Here is a 12,674-nt window from a genome sequence, read left to right on the forward strand (position 1 = left end):
ACGGCCCCGCTGCTCCAGGCCCCGCCTGGCTTCGAGCCCCGCTCGGATACAAATCTGTTTTACTTAGGCCTCGCCTATCACAGGGCCTCGCCCACCAACAATTAATAACACATAAACATTTCACAACACATAACTAACACATGCAACTGGTTCTGTCCTAAGGTCTCGCCTATCCTGGGCCTCGCCCATAGCCTGCTACTGATGAGTCATAGGACCCCGCCCACGCTCCTAATGGTAGTGAGGTACGGGCCTAGCCCACTCTCACTCCTGTTCTAGTTTGGGCCTCGCCCATATTCTGCCACTAATAAGATATGGAACCCCATCCACACTCTGTTATTGGTGAGATACGGGACCTCGCCCACACTCACCTCCCTACCAGGCACATACATGTATCACACAGACAACAAGTATAATCTAGCATACAAACAAATCCTTGGGCACCCGCCCGCTATTACTGGACCTCGTCCTGAATATCATACTAGCATACTGTGCCTAGGGCTAACCCTCAGGTCTTCTACTCATAACTACATGGGCCGGCATTGTGGCCTTAGACCCATTCACACAAAGGGAAACTCACCTGCACTGGCTGAACTTGCTGATGATCTCACTAGCTGCTACCCGACAACTCACGGAACTCCTACTCCCCTTGCTCCCCGAACTACCAATATCAATGCAACACTGAGTCTAACTGACCCCCGAAAGACAACCAAGTCAACCCTGGTCCAAGGTCAAAGTCCGGGTCAAAGTCAACCTTTCAGGTCAACCCTACTCGCCGAGTCACCCTACTGACTCGCCGAGTTCAAAATGGTCCGATTCCCTCCATTCGCGACTAGACTCGCCGAGTCAGTCCATGACTCGCCGAGTCTACCGATTTCTGAGTCCTAACCTGTCCAACTCACTGAGTCTCCACCCGACTCACTGATTCGAGTCTCAACTCGAAGGGTTTGGGGTTTCACGACCTGACTCGCCGAGTCCAAGAACAGACTCGCCGAGTACAAGGCAATCTTCATACGACTCGACGAGTTGTTCATCCCACTCGTCGAGTTTCTCCACAACTTCATGCTACTCGCCGAGTCCACTCAAAGGACTCGCCGAGTCCCTTCAGTTCTCCTTACATGCAAAGGACTTTTGAGTCATGCATGGACTCCAAGCTGTAGATCTACCCTTCCCAAGCCTATTCCACACGTAAAGTTGCAAACTTTACGTGTAGAGAAGGAGATCTAGGCAAAATATGCCATAAACTAGGGTTTAAGGCCAAGGGGCTTCAAAATCAATTCAAGGGCTGATACTTTACAGGGTTTTAGATCAAAATAAGCATGGATCTGAGGTAACAACCTCATATCTGAACCCCTAGCTCGAAAGGTCACTCAAATGCCATAAAAGCCCAAATACACACATAGATCTAGGTGCAAAGAAGGGAAAATAGCAGCTTGTTACCTCCAAGATGAACACTACTGAAGTAGATCTCGGATCTACACCTCCTCCTTTGAAGCAACCCACTTGATCTTCAAGTTCCTTTCCCCAAAGTTCCCTCCTCCAAGCTTTATCTCTCAAATAATGGAAGCTCTTACGAAATCAAGGGTGCACTGGTTCCCTAGGGTAATATGGGGGCTGAGGGAGGGACATAACACCCTTTAAATAGGGTACAACTCCCGGGATTAGGGTTTTCCCCGTTCAGACCAGACTCGCCGAGTCACTTTGGCCGATTCGCCGAGTCGGTCGCTTACCCCTCGACCTGGATCCCGCTCGGACTCGCCGAGTTCCTCCTTGGACTCGCCGAGTCTACCCTTAAAACTAGGGCTTTTCTTTCCTTTCTTGGCCTTCAAAGCTTTGGGTGTTACATGAAAACGATGCAAAGTACATATCCAACATGTTTTCTAATTTTGTAAAATGAAAAATAAAAATTTAATCGATTTCAACCAAACATGTTTTCTAAATATTATATTAAAAATTAAAAATAAAACCTTCATTATTTTCCCTAAAATTTTATAAGAAACTAGAAATAAATAAATAATGAGCTAAAATAAACAACAAAAAAAACTACTACTTTTATAACATGATTGTAACTTGTAAAAATGTTGAAATTACCAAAAAAAAAATTAATAAAACGATGGATTAGTTAAAAAATAATATATGAATGTAAAAATCAGGAAAAAAAAAATATAGTAGTAGTTTTTTTGTGACATTTGCCTTTTATATAAACTCCCTATGGCTCATCCTCCTTAATAAATGAAAATAATTTTGCTACATGTCACTTTTTCATTAACTTTGACACATGTCATTTTTTGATATTTTTGAATAAATGTTTTTTCCATATGTCATTTTCTCATTGTTTACCTTTTTTAAATTAACACATCATATTTACACCTCAATTAATAATTGCCTTATTTAAAAATAACCATTAAATTACAATATTACAACTTATATATTATTGAATATGTTTCCTTTTAAATTCAAATTTTAAATTTTAAATTTCAAATTTAAATAAATTTTTATTTAAACTTTCATATTTAATTTTTTTGTTTTATCCAACCCGTATAACATACGGGTGTCACAACTAGTTCTAAATATATGAACACCACATGATTTTGTTAAATGTTCTTAAGCTTTTCTCATTTTGTCTGTCACGTCACCAAAAGTCAAGGTATGTGTGGAAAATTTCATTATTTTTTTTAAATAATAATAATTGATTTTCCGATTTATAATTTGTTTAAATGAGTAATAAACACAAAATTAATTACAAATAAAATCCACTACATTAACTAAAATAAAAATTACATAAAAAATCTAAGATTTAAATAACTAGAAAAAACAAACAAACAACGATCTACGGAAAATATTTTAACATAACCCGTTCATTTTTCTTCAAAACGAGCTCCAAAACCGGTCTCAAAAGATGGTTGGTGTTTTCCGTCAAGAACTTCATATCATCCATTTCTCGTCTCTTTGTGCACTTATTCTTTTTTGTTTCTTCTTTTTCTTTGTCAAACATCAAACATCCAGTGAAATTAAGATTATATCGATCAAATATTTCCGTCATTTTCCGTATTTCGTCCGCATCCATGCTGAAATCCGATGCACTTGAAGAAGTCCCCTTTCCCTTCCTTTTTGTTTTGTCTATACCCATCGGTCAGACAATTTCTTCTAGGGTTGTGCATGGGTCGGTTTGGGTCGGTTTTGGACCCCAACCCAACTCAACCCATAAATTATTGGTTTCTGGTTTTCAGAACCCAATAGGATCGGTTTCTCGGTTTCTGATATCGGTTTGGGCAGTTTCTCGGTTTCTTGGGTTCAACCCATACACTTACGGTTTCTGGGTTTAAACCCATGGGTTTTGGGTTTGAAACCATTTTCCAGAAATGTAACAATTAGTTAAATAGTTAAAAAAAAACACCTAAGCTTCTTTTATTTATTTTTATTTTTTTTAACACACACACACACACACACACACACATATATATATATATATATATATATATATATATATATGTATATATATATATATATATATATATATATATAAAATAATTAGTAAAAAGCATCGGGTTTGCCGGTTTGCTAGGTCGATTTCTCGGTTTTAAAGAGGGGTCGGTTTCTCGGGTTGTTGGATCGGTTTCTGGGGGCAAAACCGAAACCGAACCCGGAAAGTCGGTTTTTACAAATTTAAAACCCACACCGTCGATTTTGATTCGGTTTCGGTTTCGTCAATTCGGTTTCGGTTTCGTCGGTTTCTCGGTTTCTTGTTTCGGGTTTGCTCACCCCTAATTTCTTCTAGCTCGAGCTTGTCCTCCTTTTTTAAATCTAAATCGAACTAGAGTCCGTTTTCGTTCGGTTTGATTGTTGTGCTGCAAGTATAAAGTTTTGCTAGTATTTTTTCCACCTAAGACTTTTAATCAATATTTTCCAACAATCGTGTCACTTGAATGGTTTTCCCTCTTCCTCTTGATAAAAATGCAAAGCTTCCTGAAGTATTTCTTCATCTCTTTGCCACTTTTTCGTTGGGTTTTTAGCTTTTTGTACAATCTGCTCATTTTTGAAACTGTCTTCACTATTTCTTGAAACTTTGAATTCAATTAATGATTGGTACGGTACTCATCGCCTTTTCTCATCTCTTTGCGAAACCTCTCTAGAATGTAAAACCAAAAATGATCCCCCAATTGTACATTTTCCATCGTCGAATCCTCTGAAATGTCAACCCAAGCTCTTACCACAATTATTTTTTCTTGTGGAGTCCACGGTTGTGGCTTTTGTCTTCCCGATTATGCAACACGCTCCTTCACTTGTTGTTTTCCTTTTCGGCGTTGTGGGGTGGTGTGGCTTGAGTTTCCCATACAATCTCTTCATTCGACTCATCGAAGATTTGATATTGTGGTTGAGATTGAGAGGGTTGTGTTTGAGTTTAAGATTGAAAGAGTGGGATTTGAGTCTGGGATCGATTTGGCGAAAGATGATCGGGGAAAATAACAAAGTTTGATAACATATTTGGAACTTGCACCACATAAAATTGTCTAACACTTTGGTATTGAAATTGTAGTGGAGATTGAAGGATAGCATCGAGTTGTGGACGATAAACCCCTTGAGATGAATCGATAGGAAAATGTTTCGATTTGAGGTGCTTGAACTCGGAACATTGGTTTTTTTTCCTTCCATCAGAGTTTGGGTTTTGGTTGTCGGGATTCATTGCTTTAAAGAAAGTAGAAAGAAATTGATAGAATTAGGTTTGAGTTTGAAGGATAAAATATATGTATATTTATAGATGTAAAAAAAATGATAGATATGTAGCCATTATTAAGTAATAAAAAATTAATATTTTTATGGTTTTTCAACGTTGGATTGAAAAAAATATATATTTTTTAGTTTTACGGTTTTCCAATGGCTCAAAAAAAACCAACAAATAATAGCAAGAGAGAGAATACAGGAAGCCCTCCCCCAATCTCCTCCCTGCACCGGAGTTCCCGCACTTCCGGTGTGGTGTTCCGGTGAGCAGGAAAGGCTCCCGCTGGCCTTACCCCCCGACACTCCGTCGAGTGGATAAAACAAGAGTATTATTACACGCTCCAAAAAAAAGATTTGATAAAAATCTAAACACCATATAACCCAATTGTCAAAATCCAACTTACTATAAAGATTTTCTTTTTCTTTTTTATATAAAATCCATTACATCGCGTACCTTTTAACACATGAATTAAACAAACTCCCTAAATCATTTTATAATAAATAAAAGCCACCCAGAAAATTACGTTAGATTATAAATAAAAGAAAACCAAATAATAACCCAAAAACAATGCCTCTATTTTTATTTCTAATCAGGTCCATCATACTTGGATCAATCTGTACAAAATAGTTTCCTACACTATAAAATCACCTGCATCCACAAGCGGTACCATGTGCAGCATACGTTGTACATTGACACCCGCAACTATGGGTCTGGGTCAGAGCTGCAATGCTAAATCCGGTTGCTGCGGTGAACCGATGGATCCAGATGGTCCCACATTTAGGTCCGGTGGAACAGGAACCATAAACTGCCTCTTTGTACCTTGTGCATGACTAGTTGTACCTTGAAACGTTATTCCCATTTTGGAAATATTTCTACCATTTTGGGGTGTTATAAATTTATCGTTTTTTATGACAGTAGAATCTTCAATTTTAGGCGCTATTGGTCCTGAAGTCGATGGGGCTTCTGGGTTGTCAGTGGGTAGTTTGGGGGTATAATTGTAATTTTTGGGTGGAAAAAATGATGTTTCGTTTTCAAATGGCACGCCAGGTGGCAAGGCTTTTTCGATTTTCTTTGAAGCAATTTTCCAGACAATGGGGCCCATATTAGAAGCGAATCGAGCTAGGCTTCTCGCATAACCATGTTCAGCATGAAGACCAACCTAATTACATGAGAGGGGAAGGGTATTTATGACATTTTGGTTGATAATCACATAAGTTGCATTTTTGGTCCCTGAGTAAACTGATCTTTTCAATTTTGGTCTCAAAAAAATTTATCTTGCAATTTTGGTCCTTATTTGAGATATTTGTAACGTTTTTGGTCCCTGTTTCAAGTTTTATGACTAATTTGGGGTCCAAAATTGCAAAACCAGCTATACTCATAGACCAAAATAGTCATTTTACTTAGAACAAGGACCAAAAATGTTACAAGAACCTCGAATAAGAACCAAAAATTGCAAAAGAAACCAAAATTGGAAAAAACAGCTATACCCAGGGACAGAAAATGTAATTTACTCCATTCCAACAAAGGATGAGAAAGAATCACATTCCATTAGGAATGCTCCATTCCTTTCCTGTGTTGTAAACAGACATTTTTTTTCCATTACAATAATACTACATACCTAACACTACCTGATATATTGAACTTGTAGCTGTGTATTAAATTATATAATTTTGAAATTTAAAACAACTTACAGCTAATAACTGCTTCTTTTCTCCACCAAAGTTGGAAAGCAGAGAATGATTTTGAGCAAAAATAGATGGATGAAACTCCTTGTAAGTATCGCGTCTACTTTCGTCTATAATAAAATGTTTGTTCCCATATTTCATATCTGCCCTCCTAATGTTAGCTGCAAGTTTTATAAAACAAATCATTAAATCCATTTTTTTATACTTAAATTTACAAAATTTAAAGATAACTAAAAGAAACCTGGAAACTCTTCATTCCAATCTGATGAGATTTCGGATTGATGTTCACCATTGCGCGTACGATATGATGGATTATACATCGTGGGCCCACGTCTTAAATTGTAAGGAGTGGACTCGTTGTCTACAGGAGTTGCCAGGGTGGCACCTGAGGTGGACTCAAGGACAGGAGGAGCGTCCAATGGGGGTCTGCCAGGTGGCTTTTTCAGGTGCTTGCTTGGAGGCCTGCCTCTTCTCACTACCTTTGGTTGCAGCTCACCACCTTCTCCCTCTTGCCTCAGATTTTCAAAATCCCTTTTTGCTAATTCTTGTATAGACCTCGCCTAAATTTAACATAAATTCACAATATAAATATAAAAATAAATAAATATAGTTTAGAAAGAAGACTAATAAGCAAACCTGTCGAAAGAAAATGGTGTCAGATGGGTTATACTGCATTGCATTTGAACAGATTAAAAAAACATCCGTCTGTAAACGCCAAAAGAAAACAAGATTTATTACTACAAAGAAGTAAAGACAAGGGTATAGAAGTCTTTTATCAGTAAACAATACAAGTATGTTGCTATTATAGACCTCATACCACAAATGCACTTCTCTTAATTATAAACAACCAATGACTAACCTCCAATTCTTCAAGATTTGCATAAAGACCCTTGTTAAGTTTGCTCCTCACAGTGCCAAAATCCATAGGTTGCTCTATAATTTCATGGTAATCAGGAAGCTGAATATGTAAATCAAAAGTTAATATATCAGTAGTGAATTCTGAACAATTTTCTAAGATCAATAACATAAACTTTCCAAACAAAATACCTCATCAGGATCAACAGGCTCAGAGAATACTGCATGAGTGTCCTTCCTATATATGTAAACATACCCAAAGAGCTATCTTAATTAATGAAATTAACGAAATGTATAATAAGAAATTAGAGGTGAAAGAAGAAAAGAAAGACATACTTTTGAAGTCTGTCAAGAATGAACACCAACAACTTTTTGTCTGGCAAAGGTGTAGTGGGTCCAGCTTCCGATGGTGATCCTGTCCACATATTAAATGGAAAAAATCAAGAAAAACGAAGGCCATAAAAACTAAATGCCGGGAATTACACAACAAGAAAGGAACAAAAGGGTTTTTGATTAAGACCATGCAGCGTGTGTGTGTCCATCGCTTTCTGAACCTTTCCACCCTACAAGCATAAAATTCACCACCATTGTTAAACAAAGAAAAATTATGGTAGCTTGATGCACTTGATTAAAGACTCGACAAACACTCACAGTAAAAGGGAAAGTCAAAGTCACAGGGAAGTATTATCAAGCAAGATAAGAGCCAGATGGCAAGTACAGGTGAACTGAAAGAATATCAGAGAACAATAACACCATTAAATAAGAGACAAATTCCAACTTTTTCTGGGGACATGATGGTGGATGAATGTTCTTTTTGTTACACGTAGAATACAGATTGGACAGATTTACAGGAAGCAATCAATCAACGATGGATAAAGTAACGAAAGTAACAATTTTAATTTCGGAGGCAGAAACCTTGGAAATTTAAAGGAGAAAAGAAATAAATATAAACACTTTTTACATAGATCCATAGATTTTAATTTATAGTCACTGCACTATTTACTACAAACAAAACTTGACCAAGTCAAAACAAAGACATTACACACTGTCTTCGGAATTCCGATCTGAGAAGAAAATTAAAAAAGAAAAAAGAAAAAAAGAAGGTCCGGATCACGCGCGAAAATCCCCAAAAATCAGATTTAAAAACTGCAAAAAATCATATTTCCCTCGATTTTGTCAGTTTCGAAATCCTTATACTTTCGTAAACCTCGTTATTTATTGTTTTCTCTCTGGTCTACTAATTTTCGATTCGGGACATCAGAATTTACAGCTCAAAAAAGGACCACTAAACCCTAATTTTTTAGGCTTTTATGAAACATTACCTGATGATGAGTGAGGATACCACCAGATCCGGAGTTAATTTTGCGATTGTCAACATCAGCATTCGAATCAGAGCCGCATGACGCCGAATTAATGGATGAAGATCGTACTAAATCAGTTGACAAATGTGGATGTTGATTCAATTGGGGCAAACGAACAACGAGCTTGACTTTCTTCTCTTTCCTCTCATCATCATCGTCGTCTTCATAGTACTCGTCTTCGTCAACAGATACATCATCGGCAGCAGTAGCAGAGTTAGGGTTCCGGCGAGCGGATCTCGGTTGTGATTGTTGGTAATTTTGCAATTCTTGTTCCTCTAGTGCTCGCTTTTTTAGATCTACTAACGATGGACGGCCTTTTTTCTTCTTCGCCGGCGTTGTTCCGCCTGCTTTACCCATCTTTCTCTCTCTCGCTCTACCTCTGTTTCTCTCTCTACACTTCTCTCTCTCCAAAGCAGGCATTAAACAAATTTTTGTTTTCTTGTTATAATTTTTGTTAAATTTCCTATTTCCCCCTTTAATTTTACAAACTCGACATTTAATGCTCCTCTACAACGTGGAATGTAGTTTTAGTATCTCACATGTAAGTGTTAATGGGTTTATGAACCTCACTATGGTCTGTTTTCCAAAAGTAAAAAATAAATAAATACATAATTCAATATATCAATTTCCTTGTAACGTTTTCATTTTTAGTAACTATTTAAAATTTAATAACAATTGCACAATATCTTTATAAGAATGATATTAAGTTTGATTAGCCACAAACTTATCATGGTATAATTAACTACTTAACTTTGCAAATAGATATTCCATTTAATGTTATTTAAAAACACATCTTAATATATATTAAATATTAAAACTTTAACATAGACTATGTTTGATATAACTTGCTTATGAGTTAGTTTAAATTTTGAGTTTATTTATATTGTTATGATTATCAAACAAAAAAATAACTTATGAACTGCTATTTATATTACCATTGCAACAAACTTATTAATTTTTTTATTTCTCTCAAAAATACATTTTATTTTGTTCAGTTAGTTTTGTCATATATCATTTTTTTATCGGTTATCAGATAATTTTTCATCTATCAACTAGCTTTCAAGCTATCGGTTACATAGTCTAAATATTCTATAATCATAATATAGGATATGTAATTGATAAGGCATCCAAAGTTTAGGTTCATCATGATACAAAGTTTAATTGATCGATGTATTAACCATTGATTAATATTTAATGATTGCGACCATGTAGTATGCATGTAAACAAGTAGGAAGAAAATATATAACATGTAAGGTTTATTTCATAGATAAGTACTGAATTATGTTTTTTTTTTCTAAATATTGTTTTATAATGTTAAAATATTTTGTTTGGAAAATATCTTGTTTTAAAGATATTTTGTGAACAAAATGTGTTAGATGTGTACTTTGTGATAGAATATTTATTTTAAACAATAATATTATTGAACATGTTAAACAATTTCTTATCCATCTAGGATATTAACTTGGTAAAAAATAAGGGGTAAAATATCATTTCTAATAGCTCAGGGTTTACACGACGGGGTGGTGTTGATATTTAAGGGGCCAAATTGGAAAGTCCGCTTTCTCTTTTGTTTGTACATAATAAGAGTTCAGCCGAACCGAATGTCTGTAGGCGCGTGGGAGTAGGATTCACAAGTCCTGTACCCTCCTCGACGACGTCGTTTGCAACGGATTATTCAACTTGTTCTTGTTTTTTTCCACAAAAAGAAATTGTATTTTGAATAGAAAAAACTTAATGTTGTGAAGTGTGAACTTTAATAAAATATATATATATCTAGGGGCGTTCGGTTTTGGATTATTTACTTGTAATCTTTAATCTATCAGAAGTTTTGAATTGGAACATTTTAGAGTTAAAAGGGAATATATTATGCAATTGTTGTTGGGATTTGAAATGAAATATATATAAATTCCAAATTTTGTTGAAACATTTAATATGTATATATGTATTTTATTAAAAAAAATATGAATTTTGATAATCTTTTATAATTTTTCAACAAATGTATTACTAATGAATTTTGATGCCATATGGCAAGGTTGAAATTGTGATATTTGGTTGCTACACGACTTCTTTTTCAACTAGTTATTAATTGTTTTCATTTTTCTTAGTTTTATTTTATTTTTACTTTCAATTGGTCGTGCCAACTAGCCAACTACTTATAAATATGGTCTCACCAACATCTCTCTAATCTTCAGAAACCATATTGTTATTTATCCTCTTCCCCTTATTTCTTCATTTGCTCCGTTCATAACTTCATATGATGCTCTTTTCATTTACTTTGTCCACATGTTACTTCTTTTTTTTTGCTCTCTTCATTTACATCATTCGACAACACCACCTACCAATGAAACTCTATTCTCTCCCATACAAACTCTAATAAACATTAACCATAATATCATAACCATTTTGAAGAACCTACTTCCTAAAGTTAACTTGTTCAATTTCTTGATTCCACTTATGCACAATCAATATTACTCTTACGTCATAAACATATCAAATAACCAAGTTCCTAAAATTCAATTTCATGAATCCATTTTATGCAAAATCAAAGAAGCCACTTCCTTAAATTAACTAATTCCATTTCCTGCTCTCTTTTCTCCATTACATGCATGCACAAGCACCTCCTGAATAAGATATATTGTGGTTTAGCTATTTTCTTAAGCTATTGTTTATATTATTTTAGATCTACAGTAGACAACAACCATAGATGGACAAAATAACAACCGGAATTCCCAACATGAACAATCTACTTTATTATGATAGGTCAGTTCGTATTCTCAACTTTTACACACTCAAATATGAATGAACAAGAATAGATGAATACACAAATGATCAATAAAACCCTAATAGAGAGAAAACCCTAAAAGTATGAGAAGAAATTTTCGACCTTACAAGATTGAATGAGCATATACACCATATAACACACACCAACTCTATCGGGTCACCCATGGCCAACAGACCCACAAGGCATCAACCAAACTTGCAACTGCACACCTTAAACAAAACCAATATATACATAATTTATGATAGTTTCATTTTATTTACTTTCTTTTATAGTTTATTTTAGCATATTTCATTCATAATTTGGTTAATCTTCATGCATATTTTCATTTTTGTTATTTTATGACTATTTCAGGTACTTTCTAGTTTTGTGAGCATAATTGCAGATTTCCAGAATGCTAGTGGAGATGGAATATTCGGGACGTGTGAAAAGCAAATGGACTATAAGGACGATAAAGAATCTTGGGCTAGAAGACTTGTGGAGTTGATACAACTCATGGGTGTGTTGATATTCGAAGGATTGAAGAATATGAACCTTTAATTTAGAAGAAAATGGTGAATATTTGAATGTGTGAGCATAATTGATAGAGCGCGTTCACAGGTTGCAAATGACTTGGAGAGGGTAAATCATACCAAAATTGAAGAAAACATGAAGAATATTGGGCTACTAGCTTATGGGAAGCAATCTAGGCCAGTGAGTTAAGTCATTTGAGGCCCAAACCACAAAAGAGCCAATTTCAGGTACCACACGTACACGACTGTGCTAGCCATGAATAGGCCTGCATGGGCAATTCCGGAAATCTCTCTTTAGTGTTACATAGGGAAAGTTGGTGTGCATCTTTTTGGCACTTCTTCGCATCCGATTTTGAGAAGATTCTCTGGAGATTTTGAAGCATTTTGAAGGCCAAGAACACTTGAAGAACATCTGCTTTATACTCTTTGATTCTTGCTACATGTTTGGTACAATCTATTTTTACTTTGTTTTCTTGAGTTTAGCCATGTTGAGCTAAACTAATCTTCGTTGAATTTGGTGAAATCACTTGAATGTTTGGTTGAATGTTTAAGAACGCCATGAACTTGTTCTTGAATCTATATGAGAATGTTTTATATATTAACATCTTCATGCTACTTGTATGTTTTTATTCATGAGTTTAGATGTATTTGTAGTGATTAGTTAGCTAATTTCTTGATTAAGTAAATGATCCTCAAATTAGCAAGCAATAAGTGATTCTCGTGTTAGTTTTCACTTCATGCGATCACAAAAACATTTTCTTCAAC

General features: G+C 35.4%; 1 protein-coding gene across 1 annotated transcript; it reads right to left on the minus strand.

The window, feature by feature from the left end:
* Window positions 1–5,271: 5,271 nt before the first annotated feature.
* On the minus strand, window positions 5,272–9,044 carry LOC145011345 (uncharacterized). Its single transcript, XM_078970048.1, has 9 exons — window positions 8,580–9,044; window positions 7,778–7,820; window positions 7,594–7,672; window positions 7,450–7,495; window positions 7,262–7,360; window positions 7,039–7,107; window positions 6,644–6,962; window positions 6,409–6,563; window positions 5,272–5,876 (listed from the first exon to the last, which is right to left on the minus strand). The coding sequence occupies exons 1-9, from the start codon at window positions 9,036–9,038 to the stop codon at window positions 5,433–5,435; spliced, it is 1,713 nt and encodes a 570-aa protein (XP_078826174.1). The 5' UTR covers window positions 9,039–9,044; the 3' UTR covers window positions 5,272–5,432.
* Between the last annotated feature and the right edge of the window lie 3,630 nt (window positions 9,045–12,674).

The sequence above is a fragment of the Lactuca saligna genome, chromosome 8 (genome assembly GCF_052625555.1).
Source record: "Lactuca saligna cultivar CGN05327 chromosome 8, ASM5262555v1, whole genome shotgun sequence".
Classification (NCBI taxonomy): domain Eukaryota; kingdom Viridiplantae; phylum Streptophyta; class Magnoliopsida; order Asterales; family Asteraceae; genus Lactuca; species Lactuca saligna.

Excerpts from the sequence above, each read along its gene's own strand:
- LOC145011345 (XM_078970048.1), bottom strand. The coding sequence starts at position 9,038 with ATGCCTGCTTTGGAGAGAGAGAAGTGTAGAGAGAGAAACAGAGGTAGA. Across the intron at positions 7,673-7,777 it reads GGACACACACACGCTGCATG|GATCACCATCGGAAGCTGGA; the intron begins GTCTTAATCAAA and ends ATATGTGGACAG. Across the intron at positions 6,564-6,643 it reads TTGGAATGAAGAGTTTCCAG|CTAACATTAGGAGGGCAGAT; the intron begins GTTTCTTTTAGT and ends TAAAACTTGCAG.